At 40.9% G+C, this 19,731-nt stretch overlaps 1 protein-coding gene across 1 annotated transcript in view; it reads left to right on the top strand.

The window, feature by feature from the left end:
* Positions 1–12,023: 12,023 nt before the first annotated feature.
* The window catches only part of LOC137889175 (copine-9-like), a 74,533-nt gene continuing 66,825 nt past the window's right edge, over positions 12,024–19,731 (top strand). Inside the window, exons 1-2 of the mRNA XM_068732865.1 lie at positions 12,024–12,470; positions 13,993–14,033. Coding sequence (XP_068588966.1) covers positions 12,391–12,470; positions 13,993–14,033 — 121 coding nt within the window. The 5' untranslated portion in view covers positions 12,024–12,390. The remainder of the gene's footprint in view (positions 12,471–13,992; positions 14,034–19,731) is intronic.

The following is a 19,731-nucleotide window of genomic DNA, read 5'->3' as shown; positions in this document are numbered from 1 at the left end:
AAACAGTTCAATATCCTGTTCTATTTCTATAGGTGCAGGACAAAATCAGCAACAAAGGAAGAGGAAGGAAGTTTTTGTAAATGCAATGTTTCAAAGTTGCAATAGTATATTAATATTACTTTTTTTTCATTTATCGCATATCGGAAAATCACATGGCTATGTGTACATTTATGGCGTTCCACAAGATAAACATGGATCCTCTTCTGCCAGAAACATCAATGTTGCAATGTGTTTCCTTGTCATTGTTTTCAATATAATAATATGAATGAAAATCTAATATTTGCGAATTAGCATTAACACACAAATAACAGCTTGATGGGAATGTCATTAGTTTTGCAGATATTTGGTCATACATCAAATTAGTGGGCAAATCAAAATCTTTACATGGTGACAAAGTTAGACACAAAAGTTTACCAAGGTTATTAGAATGCATCCTGATACATAAATGTCTGAGCCAAATCTTGTGGCATTCCATCCAATAGTTGTTGAGACCAGACGGCAGCCTTTGTTTCTGCCGATTGAAGCCAATGTAGAAGTGTCTTAAAACTTGCATTCTCTCTACTGACCAGCAGGGGGCAACTCCTCCAGTTGCAGAAATTCGTCATATTGTATAGAAGTCTTTGAGAAAATGACTCTACTGCTCACCTGATTTATTACCTCAGTAAACATTGTAAACATGAGTTCATGGTCTCAATCTCTAGTTTCAAGTCTTCTTCAATACAGCATGATGTTCATTTAGTAAATTATGGTCTATTTGGAGTCAAATACACCATAAAGCAGAGTACGCTTCAGGGTGGGCTTATTGTGATTGACAGGTCGCTGCAGCTACCAGAGCCTTATACGGAGTCTCTACGTCACTTCTACGTATTCCAAATATGGTCACTTTCAGTTGCAAAAAACAACAACATGGCGACGACAAAATCGCTGAACTCGAGGCTCCATAACGGCGGTCCACAAACCAATGAGTGACGTCACGATGATTACATCCACTACAGTTTATTGAAGGTATACAACATTAGCTGCAACGTTTCAGAGAAAATCACATGGTAGCCCCGCCCTAAAGCATACTCCTCTTTATAGTCTATTTGACCCTATATGGACGATAATTTACTAAATGAACATCATGCTGTATTGAAGAAGACTTGAAACTAGAGATTGAGACCATAAACTCATGTTTACAATGTTTACTGAGGTAATAAATCAAGAGAGAAGTAGAGTCATTTTCTCTTTATACAATCAGTCTTCTTTTTGCAAACAGAGGAGTCGCCCCCTGATAGCCATTAGAGAGAATGCAAATTCAAGGCACTTTAGAATTGGCTTCACTTTTCAGACCCGGAGGTTGCCACCTGGTGTTCTGTTATCACCAGATGTTGCATTAACTGTTGAAGCCTTCATTCTCCATCCATTAAAAGCTCTGTTTCTCACTCTGCACCTGCACCTAGCACATTTATGGAAAACTATAGGCCAAGACAGTCGTTTGCAAGGGAGTGTATGCTTTAGAGGTGGAACATACAGAGACTTTAGCGTTAGATTATCACTGCGGGGCCCTCAAGCAAGTTGTGTTTGAGTTTGACAAAATAAAACACGTCAGTGGAGATCTCAGAGGACCAAATGCACATTCCCACATGTCTCCACACGCATGCTTGACAATTCATACAGAAATCCGATTAATGATGCACAAGCTCAATTCTTCCTGTCGTACCTTCTGGCCGCGCTGTTCTCGCTCCGAACACACGTACATCTGGATGCTGTCCAAACAAACATGCATTTTTTTGCCCTCTTACTTTCACTGCACTCAGACTATCTTTCTTCAACCTCGGGGGCCTCCTGTCATCTGTTAGCAGCAGCAGCAGCAGCGGGGGAGTTGACAAGCTGCGTTAGTGTGTTCCTGTGTGCCTGTATTTTTCATGTGTGCATGTAGTAGCGCGTGGGGGATTCATGTGTGTGAGCCTGTGTGTATGTGTGTGTGTGTGTGTGGTAGTGTGTGCTAAAATTGGCAGAGGGAGGGCAAAAAGGTACAGCGTGGCCGCTGAAGTGAGGACGATGTCGGCGGAAGGAAATAGACTTGTACACAGCGAGGGGACGCCTCTCGGGGAATGAGAGGTGTTTTCAGAGAGAAAGAGAGAAAAAAAACAAGACTTGTGAATTGTGTGTGTGTGTGTGTGTGTGTGTGTGTGTGTGTGTGTGTGTGTGTGTGTGTGTGTGTGTGTGTGTGTGTGAACGTCTGCATGACTGACTGAATGCACTCGTGTGTGTAAAAAGTGTCAGAGGCAGGCCAGTCTTATATTATATCAAACGCTGTATATATTACACATATGTAGACAGTATGCAGTATGTATGTTTCACACAGTATTTCAGAGCATGTTTCCATCTCAGCACACAGTGCTGCATGGTCGTTCACATGAGCTTGTGTTAGGTTGCCACCTGTTGACATAGCAGTGAACTGCCAGTGTGTTATGGGGAAATAACAGTGCACAGTTGCTTCCCAGTAGTGATCCATCTTAAAGCATCTACAGTGCCGCTAAAGCTTTAAGCATCAGCTCATAAGATCCAGAAGATAAGGCTCACGATATCTTGTGCTTCCATTATTGTCAATAATTGGACAATAACAAATATTGTCCAATGAAAACACCTGAACCGACCACCTGAGTTGATGTGTCTCTCAATACTTCTACTCCCTGTCCTTTCATTCCTATTATAATAATAGATTCTATTATTTTTAAAGCCTCAGTAATTTCCTGAAACAGCTGAGCTCTCTAGTTTTTAGCAAACGTTACTCAAAGTGGGGGACTATGGGCACTATTTTCAGCGTGTATCCTTAAAATGTCATAAAAGGCATTGCATTCATGAATGTAAAAAGCCTTAAGTGCTATTAAAATGTCTTCAATTAATCTTTCAAAAGTCTTCAAAAATGCTAAGACGTGTTTTTCTGACAATGCAATATAAAAACTCAAAATAATTGCTGACATCTATTAGATTAATAATTTACCGAATGCCATTCGCATCAACGTGAGCAGATCAGGATAGTGGAAACAACAGCACTCATATTTAGTTTGCAGCTGGGATGCTCAGAGCAGATAGTCAGCTAGCTACTGCTACAGACGACATGGGGAAGTGTTTTACGTAACATAAACAAGTAACTGATCTCATTTATTTTTTTCTTCGACTTTGGTTATTGTAAAGTTGATCTGAAATATCAACGTGAGTAAAATGTAAAAAGGTCTTAAGTCTAACTTAAAAGTTACTACAGCAAACTATCATTTTGTGTTGATTTTGGCACCAGATTCTCTTGAGAAAACATCTCATTTTACTGCAGCAGGTGTTTGACAATCTGCTACGTGCGGTCCTGGTTTTGGTTCTCCCATGCCTCCCTTTCTTCCAGCGGGTCCAGTAATACCACCTGGTTCTCCAGCAGCGTGGTGTTGGTGTTATCTCCCAGTGGGTAGCCAGTCCAAGCTCTGCTCATGGCTGAAGGAGTAGACGTTGTTGTTGGGCACGGAGTTCTCCTCCTCCCACCAGAGCTTCCGACTGCATGTCGAAGGCAGCAGCGAAGCCCGATCTGGGTCAGTTCCCGGCAGGCTGGCTGTTTCCTGATCCAGGCAGCCCACTAAAAACTGACTGGATTGTCTTATTTCTCAGTTTGTGGGTTCGCAGGCAATCCAGAAACCCAAATGTATTTGCACAAGCACTGAAAAAGTGAGGTTTTTATGATACGTCCCCTTTAAGAGCACCCAACTGTCCACTGTCCGTGGCGCTGAAAAAGGATGATGAGTACACGTTTAAGGAACTTGGCAGATCTACTTGTCTATGTGTTGTAAAATCCCTGAGCTACACAGCAAAACCTCATTCTGTTGTTCATGTTTAAGAAAATCAACTTGGTGTAGTCTGATTGATTCAGATGCTCACAGCAGAAGATGTAGCCATGAAGAAAGAATATCCCTTGAATCAAACAGTGAGTTTTTATTTGCTTCCTTATTGTGTGCATCATCAACAGCTGTATGTGATGCCTTTCAGTCAGCCAATTAACTGTCTTTTATCAGGCGTCGGTCAGCAAGTGGAACATGCCACTGTTCGGGAAGCGGTGGGGCCCCCTCCCACTCTTTTTATTGTGTCACCTCAGGGTTCCCATTAAGTACAGTACACACAGCAGATTAAAGGCCGCCTGGCAGACTCATTAGCTGTGCTTCTAATCAATTGTCAAGAACATTTTAAGCGAACTCTTGAAATGTCACAAAAAAAAGAAGTGCAAATTAGGCGCCTTTTGGTTTTAAGCGAATAAACTCGGCTACAGTGAAGTTGACGCTATAAGATACGCATGGCTGTAATCCGCCAGTAAACAGAATAAAAAAGTAAAACAAGTCAGTATTGGTCATCTAACCCATGTTTGAGAGAAAATCGGAGAGAGGTCTTCACAGGAGTTTAAATTTCTGATGTGATACTCATTGTATATGTATGTATATATATATATATATATATATATATATATATATATATATATATATATATATATATTTGATACTTTGATATTAATAAATATATATACATACACGCAAACACACACACACACACACACACACACACACACACACACACACACACACACACACACATATATGGAAACAGCTACTGTTGAGAAGAAAAATAGTTTAAGTAGCAAAAATATACGTATACAGAAACAAAATATCAAAGTATCATGGGGGGGGACTCCCCATCAAAGTGTTGTCATTGATATAAGTGTAAATGTGTGTATCTATCTGGCATCAATCAACAATTTTATTTCCTTGAAGTGAAAACCACTCATTTCCAATAAAAGAGTAATGGCTTTGAATGAAACATGAAGTTTGCAGTGATTCCTGCAGGTAATTCCTTTCTTATGAAGCTTTTTTGAAAACTGCATGGACGTAAACACTTTTTAGCTGCCACAAACTACAACACAGCTTTACTTAAGTTTTCTTTCACGAATGAGAAATTTGATATACATTGTTCTGGTTAAAATGCTTGTATTGATATGCTCATGCTTACAGCCCATCATATAAAAAAAAATGCGTGTTCATTTCCCCCTCTATCTGGAAATGAAATGGATGTTGCATCCTGTGAGACGATGAAAACACTGGAACTGATCCAAAAATCAAGCGAATATCCTCGTGCATGAGAAGATGCACACAACAAAACATTCTAAATGCCAATAGCTGAGGTTGAACCAAATTCCATAGAAAATATCTGAGTTGCAGTGTGATGCACTGAACACTGGGAGGAAGCATTTCATCAAACCTGGCACAGTTAAAGCTCTGACTGCTCTTCATTTCAATGGACGTTTTTTTTCTTTTTATACAGTTCCAACCACTTTGTTATGGCTTTCTGCTCTTCATATTATGTCACACTCCTCTACAAAAACGGAATGCTAAAGGACTAAATTCAGCTCCAATGCTCATTTTCCATTAATCAATAAATAAATAACTCTTAGTCTTTCTGTTTGGGTGTTTTGACTCCTTTTTATTTTTCAATGGTGACATGTGGACACAATTGTGTACTAAGAGAACCATAAAACGCATGTCACACCCTGAAACAATAAGTTTCAGAGTATGGCAATGCTGTTGTTCCAGTTGTCTCTTGTGCTAAATGTCGGTCCAGCTGATCACAGGCATGGCACGTCGGCAGCGGTCATTCCAAGTTGGGGCCATTGGAACACACAAGCCTTGCGAATCAATTACTGTATGCTGTCACATGATCAAAGGGCGTTTCAAACTAGGATCTGAGGCGGAAATTTGCAAATGGCAATGTGTTGCAAGGCTAGACACACTCACTCAGTGAGCAACTTCAACTGAGACACAGCATAAGGGGCTAACGTTAACTACACAATACATAGACTATTTGGACCCCAAATTTGATGCTAATGCTAACTCTGGCTAACCCCGTTCCGTGACAAACATATAACCTAAGCAAATGTATATCAGCTACATTATCATCTTATCCCAGCTGCTGGGCGATCTCAAGCCATATAGTGTTCTTCATTTGGTTGTTGAGGTAATGGTCAGTGTATTATTTTTGTAAAATATTAGGTGTTGAGGGTCCAAATGGATAATACGCTCCGCAACTTATAATATAAGACTGGCAGCAAACTACCTGGAGCTATACATCAGATATGACATCACTTGGAAAAAATTATTTCATTGGTCAAACATATATTTAAGCAGCTCAAAATCTGCTGAAATTGTAGTCCGTTTGAATATTGTTTCCGACGCACAAATGTCCTGCAGGGGTGTGCAAGCTTAGAACCGCCAAAATCAGTTTTTATAAATATGCAAGACAAAATTTCAGCCGAAAATTTTTGCTTGAGAAACATATAAACTGTGGACCTAATCATAGAGATGTCATCCGTTGGTTTGTGGACTAAGGTTTTGAAACCTCGAGTTTGACATTCTGGCTGTCGCCATCTTATTTTTTTTGTAAGGTGGCGCTAAGTACAACCGAACGCTGAATAAGACATTTTAGGTGACAAAAATGTTACAATTATGAACTGAAAACACACTGTGAAAGGGTTAAAGTTGAAAGACAAAAACACAGACAACGCATTGGTAATGACCTGTCAATCCCAAGGTAGCCCCGCACTAAAGCATACTCTGCTTTATGGTCTATTTGACTCTAAATGGACCATAGTTTACTAAATGAACATCATGCTGTATTCAAGAAGACTTGAAACTAGAGATTGAGATCATAAACTCATGTTTACAATATTTACTGAGGTAATAAATCAAGAGAGAAGTAGACTCATTTTCTCATAGACTTCTATTCAATCAGACCTCTTTTTGCAACCAGAGGAGTCGCCCCCTGATGGACATTAGAGAGAATGCAAATTTTAAGGCACTTCAGCATTGGCTTTACAGCAGAGGCAAGTTTATTCACCTACCCTTTCAGAAAAGACATTTTTGAGGAGCACCACATGATTCTTACCCGGGCCTCTAGCACATTTCCTGAACATGTACTCATTTTATATTCAACAGCTACCTGCATCACCTCCTCAACTCCTTCTAGACTGAGTCACATAGTCAGACATTATGTGCTTGCCTAGCTATAATCAGCATGTGCTTGTGCTTATTTGTGGGTAGATATGTGCGTTTGAACCATGAGGCATCTCACTTGGCACACTCAGACTGGCTCATCATTTCCTAATCAGAGAGGATTGTGAATGTGGCAAAAAGGAGACGTCCTATATTCAGGTCTGTGCAGTCTGGAAAAAAATAATTGAAATTGCTTATTTAAAAGGCATCAAAATGTCGTTGCATTATTTATATACGTCTTAAGCAAGCTTGTGACAGATTGTTAAAAAAATTAAATAAAAAAATGCCTCTCTTTTCTTGTCATACTTATATTTCTTGCTTTTACTCGACCAATATATGGGAGCAAAACTCTTTTATTATTCTGACTGAGTATTGATCACGACATTTTCCCTGAGAAGGTTTAAAGCGCAGTGACCTGCAACGAGACGGCAGATGTAGTGAGGAATGGAACAAAGAAGTGAAAAAACCTCCTGAAGAACATCAACAAATTCATTTTTCCATATACTTTGTCTTTCTCTCCATTATTGCTGGAGGCCTTCTCTAATTGGATGGCTGCTGTTTTTCTGCTGTAAAATGGAAACTAAACAGGATTTCTTCCTCCTTGAATAATTAGCTGCCGCTCCACTCACACACACACACACACACACACACACAAAAAAACACACACACACACACACACACACACACACACACAAACACCAACACACTGACCGCTGCTCTCTCGTCCATCCGCTATATTTATAGATCGTCCAGAGACAGGAGAGAGGAAAATGTTTAAATAACTTGACTTTCTTCCCTTTTCTCTCTTTCATTCTCTCATTTCCTCTCTCTCTCTCTCTCTCTCTCTCTCTCTCTCTCTCTCTCAATCATTTTGCTGCTGTTTTTCCTCAGCCCATAAAACGAATTGATTTCTGTCTGATCAGCAGCAGGATTGAGTGGATCTGCACACACACACAAACACACGTGCGCACACACACACACACACACACACACACACACACACACACACACACACACACACACACACACACATTGAATGACATCTATTTGTCATTTTTGGTGTGTGACAAGGTCAAGGGTCAACTGTCACATTCACTGTCCATTATATCTGCACCAACACACAGATTTTAGTTATTTAAACTTTTATTTTATTTGTACTTTTTTGACAAACTGGAATAGTCCCTGACATAAGACCTCAAAAAACAAGGCGCATGATGAATAGTAATAGTAATAATAGTTTAGCAACTAGCAAATACATATCTAAACATATATACACCTACACAGACATCCTTACATATATATACATACGCTACAGCATACCTTCTACATGTACACAAAAAAATATATTTAATAATGTATGATATATAGAAATAAGTAAAATATAATTACTCCCTTCTCCCTGATGATTTCGCCAACTTCTTTGACAAGAAGGTAAACGATATCAGATCCTCCTTCTCTCAGCCCCCCTCTCCCTGTCCACCCTCTCCAGCTCTTCCCCCTCAGCTCTCCCTCCCATCTACATGCCCCATCTTACCCTATCTGGCTCCTCTCTCCCCTAACGAGGTCCTCAACCTTGTTACATCTAACCACCCCACCACGTGCTCCCTTGACCCGATCCCTTCCCCTCTTCTTCAGTCTATTGCGACTGAACTCCTTCCTTTCCTCACCCACCTCATCAACATTTCTTGTTTCAGGATGCTTTCCCACAGCCTTCAAGACTACCAGAGTCACCCCCCTTCTGAAGAAGTTGTCAAGAACTTCAGAAGGTTTTTCTTCTACCCTTTCTATCCAAAACACTTGAACGTGCTGTCTTTAACCAACTGTCTTCCTATCTCCACCAGAACACCCTCTTGGACCCCCACCAGTCTGGGTTCAAGGTGGGTCACTCGACAGAGACAGCCCTCCTTACGGTGACAGAGTCGCTTCACGCCGCAAGAGCGAACTGTCTGCTGCGTTTGACACGGTGAACCACCAGATCCTCCTCTCCACCCTTGAGGGGATGCACTCTCCCTGTTTGCATCCTACCTGACAATCCTACCATTACATTACAGTCATTTAGCAGACGCTTTTATTCAAAGCGACTTACAATTCAGTATCTATCTACACACCGTAGACACCAATTTTGGGGTAAAATGTCTTGCTCAAGGACACATTGACATGAGACTAGCAGAGCAGGAGCCAGGGATCAAACCGCGACCCTTTGATTGAAAGGCAGCCCTGCTCTCCACTTAGCCACGGTCACCCCACGGTAACATGGGGGGGCCGTGTCGGAACCACGCATGCTGACTATGGGGGTTCCACAAGGTTCAGTTCTGGGCCCCCTCACTCCATACAACATCTCTGGGTTCTGTTATTCGCTCGCATGACTTCTCCTACCATTGGTATGCCGACGACACCCAGCTGGTCTTGTCATTTCCCCCTGGTGACACCCAAGTGGAGGTACGCATCGCTGTGTGCTTGGCTGACATCTCAAAGTGGATGGCGACACACCACCTGAAGCTCAACCTGGACAAAACCGAGCTACTGTTCCTTCCGGGGAAGGGTTGCCCGCACCAAGACTTGTCCATCACCATTGATGATACCGTGGTGACGCCAACTCAAACTGCAAGGAATCTGGGTGTGACCCTGGATGACCAACTGTCACTCTCAGTAAACATTGCATCGGTTACATGCTCCTTGTCTCCTTGACGAGACGGCGCAGGTGCTCACCCAGGCTCTTGTCATCTCCCGCCTGGACTACTGCAACTCACTACTTGCCGGTGCCCCGGTGTCGGCCATCAGACTTCTGGAGCTTATCCAGAAAGCTGCAGCTCGCCTCGTGTTCAATCGCCCCAAGTTCTCCCACACAACTTCCCTTCTCCGTTCTCTACACTGTAAGAGCACGCATCCAGTTTAAGACTCTGGTGCTAGCCTTCCTATCTCCAGGCCATGGTCAAGCCCTACACCCCCGTCCGACCACTTCGCTCTGCTGCCTCGGGGCGATTGGTTGCCCCGTCGCTCAGAGGTCCCTGTGGCCGATCGACCCGGTCACGTTTTTTTTCTGTCCTGGCCCCACAGTGGTGGAATGAACTTCCCACTGACGTCAGGACAGCAGAGTCGCTGCCCATCTTTCGGCGGAGGCTGAAAACTCACGTTTTCAAGAAGTACTACTCTGAGCCTTCCACTTAGCACTTATTGTATTCGTATTCGTTTTTTGCACTCATTGTAATTGTATTGGTTTGTTTTTGCACTGTACTTTTGCACTGGTTTATGCTATGGTTTATGCTCTTAGATGCTAGTTTAAAAAAGGAGATGCACTTATGACTTCTGGTGAAATGATTTTGTAACTATGCACCATTTCCTCTAGAATCCCATCTGAAATTAGACAAATTGTTTCATGAATGTGATTTGAAGTTAGCTCATGCAATGCGATTTTGAAGGGCTTTAATTTTAAAATACTAAATCAGAATGTCCTGGATCTCTCTGAGTGACACCTTGAGATGGTCTGCTATCAACCTGAGGTGAAATGATTTTGTAACAATGCACCATAGTACATCACAATTTTGTTACAACAACCCATCTCAATTGTTTAAACCCCTAGGAAGTGTCCATCTTCAGTTGTTGATTTGCAGTCATTTTCTTCCACTGTATGAATCCGTTTCAGTCTCTGAAACCACTGACTGGTTTTTGGTTTTGCATCCTTCCAGTTCAAACTCATCATTTTCCTGTTAATCATTAATCTGCAGTATATACCTCAGAGCCAATACACAGATTGACTGATGAATCAATTTCTCATTAGAATATTACAGCTTTTGCTGCTTCTGTTAGGCTAATTGACCACGGGTGTGCGAGCCTCATTGTTTGATTACCTACTCCAGTGAATATATGCAGTACATGATGTAACCGATTGCTTTTACAACGTGAGCATGGAGTACAGCTCGGGTGTTAGAAGGGGAGAGGAGGGAAAGCGTGACGGTGTGTTCTGTTTGGGGTTCCCACAGGTGAATTTGTTGAACTTTTAGAGCTTTAGTTTCTACATGTGTGATACCCAGGTGGCAACGCTTTATTTGTTTTTAACTTATTCTAGAGAAAAGTGTTAACTAACGCATGTGACCATGAAACATCCCCAAGCTGATATTAACATTAAGACGATTATTTATTTGGTCACAAGTTTTCTGAAATTCTATGTTTAAATATGTAATGAGGCATTCTTATATTAAATATGTGCAAAGTTTAGATATTTCCAGAATGGAATTCTGAACATTGGATAAAGCCAGGTTCAAAACTCTTGTTTCAAAGGTTTTTACAAAGAGATTTTAGGATATCTCTTTGTATCACTCCAAACATTAGAAATACTATCTTTAAAATCCATTTTTAACCATGTTTTTAGTAATAAAATGTTGTATAAATATCTTCATAATATAGAGAGGAATGAAACTGGTAAGTTTGATGTATGTAAGAGTGAAGTGGAGAATTCTGGTTCAGTCTCATTTAGGGAAAACGGCCTTTGAAGACATAGCAGGTGAATAGAGTGAAACGTTGATTTCACCATGAAACTTCCGCAGTTCATTACTTACATTAGGACAATAATACAAGTTTTCTGAAATGTAATAATAATGTAATAATGCAAATTTGGCGTAGTTTAATAGTAACTTTTGGTGAATTTAGGAGAAATCTACAGACTCAAACAGACAACGTATTAAAATAATCACCTTTTGTATTTTTGTATGTTTTATTTTCACTACAGACTGGAAAAAATGTTATGTAAGATAAATAGCCAAAAATCATCATGGGGTGCCTCGACATGACGCATTATGATTGAATGCGTTTATTAAAATTGCAGAATGTATCATGGACTCCTGTTGCTCTAGCCATTGAAAAATGATCAATGGTCCTTCATTGGTGATCTCATTATCACCACCTGAGAGAGAGAGAGAGAGAGAGAGAGAGAGAGAGAGAGAGAGAGAGAGTGAGAGAGAGAGAGAGAGAGAGAGAGAGAGAGAGAGAGCACCGTGCCGTTGCCGTTGCCGGTGCCTCCGGTTGGCTGCGCTCCTCTTCCTCTTCCTCAGCGCCGGACAGAGACACCGGGGAGCGCACCGTAGACGCATGAATGATGAAGGAACTTTAAATCTGCCTCACAACTTTCACTGCCTCTCTCTCTCCCTTTCCTTTCTCTCTCTCTCTTCCTCCTCCGCTGCTCCACGAGCGAAACACCTCAGGAAGATTTCTTCGACAATGGATTTACCGCAATCACGATCCTATTGTGAATGATCATACCTTCATCCTCATCTTCTCCTTCTTCTTCTACTTCTTCTTCTCGCTCTGCGGATGCTCATTAGCGTCGCGAGCCGCGATGATGGCATCGATAGGGGAATTCGACCCTCTCAACACCAGAGTCCCTGCAACTAAGATAGAAGTTACCGTCTCGTGCCGGTAAGGTCAAACCCCCATGCAAATACACACACCTGTATGTAAACGTGTACAAGTGAGATTAAAAGTGGGCATTGCGTAAAAAAAATATATAAAAAATGTCCGATATGGAAATCAGATGAACGCGCGCGGCATCAAAGTGACAGAAGTTAATTACGTGTGTGTGGCAAATTTGATAGTGCTTTTCTTCTTCTCTAACTAATGTACACCCTTTAACATTATTTATTTTTTACATTCAAGATTAAAATTTTAAGACAAAAACATCTTATCCCATGCTGAGTAAGTCCCTGAAGCCCTTTGTTCTCAGGTAAAGGGTTAACTCTATCAGCTGCTCCCAGCATGCATCAAGGTCATTAAAAGCCTCTTGATTTCGGCACAATGTCCAGCCAATGGTGTTCACAGACACGCATGGTTGTGGATTGATGCTGAGCATCAGGTCACAGATTTAAGCATGATGCAATTTTATACATTTTCAAAACACTGTCAGTAAAATCATCATTTAAAAAAAAAATTGATTCCATCTCCCCTGTGACTAAACATCACACCTGGCTTCTCTGCTCGGGTGGCAGGCTGCCCTCCGCTGAACGCTCGCCGGCTGGCTGAACTGACCGGAGAAGTAGAAACTCAGTCATGGGTTTCCACAGACTGTCAACCTGCCCGCCTGGTCTTGGGTCCGCCTCTTGAATAATGAATGGCATGCTGGTCGTGTGTAGTCCCTCCTGAGATCCGCCAGACACCTGAGTCAGCCTCAACCTGGGAGAGGGAGTGGGCTTCCGGCTAATGGGGGTTCTTTGTGTTTTCATTACCCCCCTACCCCCCAAAACATAATCCAATAAAAGGCTAGAATTACATGTCAGACGTTTTACACTGTTGTGTAAAAACCAAGGTGGAGCCTAGTTGTTCAATTTATGGCATTTTTTCCACTTTGTTTGTCTTGAATTAATTTGTGAGATCGGTAACATGTCGTAGACTAGTGGACAGCAAACATCCAAAATACACATGTAGGTGTTTATTTTACTGCTTTTGTATTTTTGAGTCTGTAGATTTCTCCTAAATTCACCAAAAGCTACCATTAGAAAATGCCTCATTTGCATATCTAAAATACCTTTGACTCAAATATGTCAACAACATGAAATTTCTGTTCTGGTTCTGTCCAAAGGTATACAAAATCTGCCTACCAACACTAAATGAATTACTTCTTCATCGTTCTCTTCATCACACTTCGACTAGTGTACACTATGTTTCATGGCTTACTGTGGCTTGAATGTCAGAGAAAATGGTTTGGCAGCACAGTATTTTTAGATGTTAGTTCCACACAATTACTAAGGCAGCAATGTAAATCTGCCCATGACCTAACTATCGGGGGCTGAGCTGAGACTTTTAGAAACACTCGGGGGAGCGAAATACAAAAGGGATAAAAAAATGGAGTTTAGGAAATGTAAATGAATGAATACATTTTCTCAAAACTATTTTAAAAAAGGGCTGAACGGATCCATTGTTACCTGAACTTCTGCTGTCTCCACAGGAGTCTGCTGGATGTGGACACATTCTCCAAGTCAGATCCAGGTATGTATGAAGTCTTGCTGTCTGAGATGCTGGCATTAACAGAACACTGTTTGTTTTGTCAGTCAAGTTTGTTTTAGCAAATACATTATTTTATTTCCAATTTGGATATTGAACTGAATATCAACTCTATATTTACTGTCAAAAAACTGGGAGATGCATTTTTTTACACGTTATGTGTACACCAGTATTTTTTCTTACTGGAAGAATAGCAGTACGATAGAATGGATGGTGTTTTACTCTTGCACTGGTAAATAACCCAGAAGGCCAGAGCTATCGTTGGGCGACACGTCTGCGTGAGGAGGGAGAATAAAAAACGAGGACAGGACTAAGAAGGGATGGAAAAATCCAGGTTGAAGAAAGGTCAGGATGTCGTGAGGTTGGCTGAGTTTTGGTATGTTGGGTGAAAAAAAAAAAGATAGTAGAAGGAAAAAGAGTTGCCTCTGAAACTCTATATACCCATTCTATAACCCTTGGCTATTCACCCCTCGCATACTGTCTCAATACATACACAAGGCTGGTGGTTTTCTTTTGGTATTTAGTGTAAGGTTATTTCTCTTAAGCAGGACTCTGGAGCTGCAGATGTTAGCCAGGTATCAGGTATCTGAGCTATGTATGATCTAAAAATAATTACATTTGCATCATTCAACTTAAGACCCAGGAAACAAATGAAGACCAGAATGTCTTCATGGACACCAGTAACAAATCAAAATGTTTAAACCTTAATGGTTCTCTATACAACAATCAGAACATTCATATAGCAGCAAACAACTATTTGTAATGTAAAGATATAGAGTAGTGTGCAAAAAATGAAGTCACTCTCCCGCTGTGTGTATTGGTTACCGAGCTTCTCCTTGCTTTGTTAACATAGCTTTTAAACTTTTAGTGGATATTTGTGCAGGCTAGCTTACGGCCGTTGGTTCGGTTGCCTAAACCTTAAGTTGGTTTTGTTGCCTAAAGCGAATGTTGGTTACATGCCTCCACCACATAAATGTAATTTCTCTTATTTCTGTGAGATCACGTTCAAACACTGTCAGCACTGTTGCTGTTCTTTGCACTGTTCTTGGCTTTAATACTGTTAGTGTTGTGGAGGCAGAGTATTGAATTTACCACCTTTAACTAACACAATCAACAATTTCAGCAAAACGGGATAATCGTCAACATCATTACCCATTACAATCAAGGAACGTACCGATTGGACGGTATCAACCTGCTCACAAAATTACATAGATGGTCAAATATAAAATACCAATTGTTCATTTAGATTTGCTGTTATCAACACAACAAAATGTATTTTCTGGGCCTCAGAATTCCTGCTGCTTGTGTTGTGCTGTGTCTTTAAATCCTGACAAAGTTAAAAATAGGGAGAGAAAAAAACTATTTACTGAATGCTTTAAAGTCTTATATACACTTTAGAGCAGCATTCTCTCAGACACAATTTATATTAAAACTGTCTTTGCAGTGGATGTAAGGTTGTGTATATGACGCCTGCATGTCTACCTCCTATTAAGCAAAAGCCGAGGCTGGAAACAAATCCATTTTTTCTGGCATATCCAGATCGTATCCACATTTATTTTAGAAATCTGGAAAGGAAAAATATAAACAAATAAAATGCCATTTTTGCAAATAGGATCCAAACCACATTTTGAGGTGGTTTGAAATGTGATTATAACAGGATTTCAAAAGATGCGTCTCAGTGATGGCATTTTGGACAGACATGGATTGTAACATGACATGGAAGCGGAGGCATGCAACTGCTACACGGTTGCTCTATTCTTTTTTTTTAAATCCTTGATTCTGGGTTGTGAATTGCCGACTAATGCTATGGTGGCCAATGGACTCTCTGCAGGAAGCGGTCTGGTTGTCACTCTGCCAGCAACTCACGGAGAAGCTCTGAAATATTTATTTTATTTTCAAAGCACAACATCTTTTCAATCGAAGAAAATACGGGAATAAAACATGAAGAGAGAAAAAAGGGCTGAACGGCATTAAATAAACACAAAGAGCATGGCACATGCTGTGGAAGTGTTAGTTAGAGAGCGAAAGTAGGACGGAGGATCTAAGTGCGGTGCTTCACTTATTCGGTGCAACTGTAAAACACTACTAATCAAACTTGACTGTCTGTTACAAGGAATCAATTGATTCACTTTTCAAGAATCGTCGTGAGCAAGAACTGCCTTCATCTCCAGCTGTGTTTAAATCCATAATAAAATAATATTCATTTTTAGCTTCACAGATGTCTCGGAACAACAATGATTACAGCAAAACGTGTGGCAGACAAGGCTGTAGAAGAATGCCAAGAAAGTGCTTTGGTCAGAAAAGTAATGACAACAAGACTGAGTGCGTTTAGCCCTTGAAACGACCACAAAAAGCCGAAGAGCCGTTTCAAAGAAAATGACATCTTCTCTTCACCTGGCAATCCAAACTGCTCTTTTCCAAGTTCTAGGTGTTTATCCACTTTTGCCCTCCTGATCCTGAAGCTTTTTACCAATTGAAAGTCCGGCGGCAGCAGCAACAGAAAAGCAGTGCGTTACCTTTGAGAGCCCCTCGGGTTCAGCTTTCTCTGACAAATGTTACCCCAAATCAGCCAGACAGTCAGGCCTTTTTAATGAGTTACACAGGTCACAGCTGGAGAGCACAGCTGTCTTACTCCTCGCCCGATCTGGTCTCAAGGCTCAGGTCATATTGCCCCGTGACTGGCCGCACATGTGAGGGCAGCCTGAGGAGCTACTGGGCTCCAACCGGTACAGAACACATACATAAGCCAATGAGATGACCAGTTCTCAGAGCTGCCTGTATAGCTGCTACATTGATTGACAGGTCGCTCCCAAGGCTTTGGCCCGTCTGTGATTTTAATTTAACCCTTTCACAGTGTGTTGTCAGTTCATGAAAGTTAATTAGTAACAATTTCATAGCCTAGAAATGTCTTATTCAGCGTTCAGTTTTACTTAGCTCCAACCTCTCGTGTCACTTCTGGTTCCAAAAAACCAAGATGGCCACAGCTAAAAAACAAAATGCCAAACCCGAGACTTTCAAACGGCAGTCCATAAACCTGTTGGTGATGTCTTATATAGAGTCAATCATATGCATCTAGAACAAGTTGAATTATCAAATGAAAGGTCCCCTCCAATGAAAATTAAGTTTTTAACCTTGTGAACACGTACATATGGTGTTTTTTGTATATGCTTATACAATTATGACACCTGGCAGGATCATTAACGACTTGAAACAGCAGCGTACCAATGGCAGAAACACATGGTGAGACTGCCAGGTTTCATACATCACATACCTAAGGAACCAATCGTGAAAGTCAAGGTGACTTGACGTCTAACACATTCTAATGAATGCGATGTCTTAGAAACATCTGGAGGAAAATTACATTACACATTACTTTGCATATTCATAGATACACACATACTAAATGAAGCAAAGGTGAATTATGTTGAAGCCAATTCAAGGCATGGAGGGGGTCTTTTCATGATAAAAAAAAAAAATCAAAGTAATTCTAATGAACAGAGATGAGTTTTAAGGAGGTTAAATTAATGCCTGGAGAGGACCTTTAAATTCTCATGTTTTCTACCCTCTCTGGTTTAAATCCATTACAAAATAAAACTGCACATTTGCCGAGGTGTGCAACAGTATTACAATGTTTGTACAGTTAATTTACATGTGCTGAATTGATACAGTAAAAGCTGTGGAATAATAAGATAATCATGCACATAAGAGTGTAGAGGATAACGATCACGTCAGAATTATGTAAAGTCTATGTATTTTTTGCATTCATATTCACACTAATTAGGGTGATAATTGATTGTTTATTATTATTAGTATGGCAGTGGTTGCTAAAACAGCTCCACAAGGTGACCTGAGTAGCATAGATAATCTACAGTGAACAAACGACCAGTTTTCTGTACATAATGTCTGACTGTATATATTAGCAGTTGATGTAGTCATCGATACATCACCCATTGCTTTGTGGACTGCCGTTTTGAAGCCTCGAGTTTGGCAATTTTGCCATCGCCATCTTGGCTTTTTGCAATCAATGAACAAATTAAGTTCCCATATTTGGAATGCGAAGGAGTGACGTAGAGTGACAGCTTTGGTAGCGGTAGCGAGTTGTCAATCACAGTAAGCGCGCACTAAAGCATACTAAATGGACCATAATTTACTAAATGAACATCATGCTGTATTTAAGAAGACTTGAAACTAGAGATTGAGACCATAACTCATGTTTACAATGTTTACTGAGGAAATAAATCAAGTGAGAAGTAGAGTCATTTTCTCATAGGCTTCCATACAATCAGACTTCTTTATACAACCAGAGGAGTCGCCCCCTGCTGGTCAGTAGAGAGAATGCAAGTTTAAGACACTTGTCAGAACCGGAGGTTACCGCCTGGTCTTACTTAGCAATATGATATTGTAGCATGTCATGGACGATGACAATATGTTATTTGGCTTATCAATTCCTTAGGGAACAGTGTGGAACTGTAGCCCTGATCCTTGCCTCTTTTCTACAGCATGTTCACATAAGTGACAATGCAACAGCTACAAATCATTTTAATGGAAGCTGGTGACATGAAGCTACAAACTGATGCCCGACACTTGATGCTGCGTGACGGACGTGACTCACTACAAATCGTTAGTTTCAATACATTTTTCGGCGTTTCAATGACACGGTGAAGCATCAACCAATCAGATGTTTTTGTTACTTATTTTCCAGATCCCCTTCTCTCTCCCCACAATTCCTGTTTGCCTAAAATATGGAAGAAAAACATTCCTGCCGTTGGCCAGTTCATCAACAAGTGCTTCAGCAACACTTCAACGACAACTCAGTGACAATGTAACTGGCCACATTTGGCCATTTTGTAGCTTTGTCACTTGTAGTGTGAACTCACACATTAGCAATGTGTGAAAAAAAAAATGCACCCCAGCATAGGATGCTGTGGGGGCTCAGACACCCAAAGGTTAATGTGAACATAAACTGGGATGTTATACAAAGACCAATGGACAGCCCCCCCCCCGTAATGTGACCTAAAGTTACTTAACAATCTGCTATCTGATGACATGTTCACTTGTGTCCTGGAAATCGCAGGAGCTGCGCTGCAAAAGACTATTAATCCCTATCGGTTTAATCTGAACTAACTTTTCTGACGTGTCCATTACAATAGCACAGCATGCTGTTATTTTGACATTTTGACAGTGTTTCATGAGATGGACCACAAACTCTTAAACTCTTCAGTTACAGTGACAGCTGCTCCCTGCTGCTGGCGTCCAGCCTTTACGACCGTCGAGTCTCAGCTGTTGGTGATTTGGCAGCAAAGTATAACACGGGAGCAAAAATGCCATGGCAGTGCTGTGACTGCAGTTTATGACAGGAAGGAAGTAATTAACAGTGTGGGTGCCGTACAGGAGAGAGGAAATTGACCTACTCAATCAGTCACTCTTTTTCCACCTCTCATGTCAACGTTTTAATCAAATTGTACACGCTATTCAGAGCTTCTCGTATGGGAGGAACTACTGTAGACTGATGCTGATTGTGGAAATGCTAAATATAGTAACATCAAAGGACAGAGAGGACAAAAATACACAATATAAAATCAGGCTGAAAAAAGTTGCTTGACATCACACAGCTGAAGGTGAGTTAATCACTTCATTCTTATGTTAATAGTATTCAGCACTAATAGAGAGCACCCAGTAAATG

The sequence above is a fragment of the Cebidichthys violaceus genome, unplaced genomic scaffold (genome assembly GCF_023349555.1).
Source record: "Cebidichthys violaceus isolate CVI_PGR_0920_01 unplaced genomic scaffold, fCebVio1.0.p SCAF_6, whole genome shotgun sequence".
In the NCBI taxonomy this organism is placed as follows: domain Eukaryota; kingdom Metazoa; phylum Chordata; class Actinopteri; order Perciformes; family Stichaeidae; genus Cebidichthys; species Cebidichthys violaceus.
The sequence above is the reverse complement of the archived record's forward strand: the minus strand, read 5'-3'. Positions and strand labels throughout refer to the sequence as shown.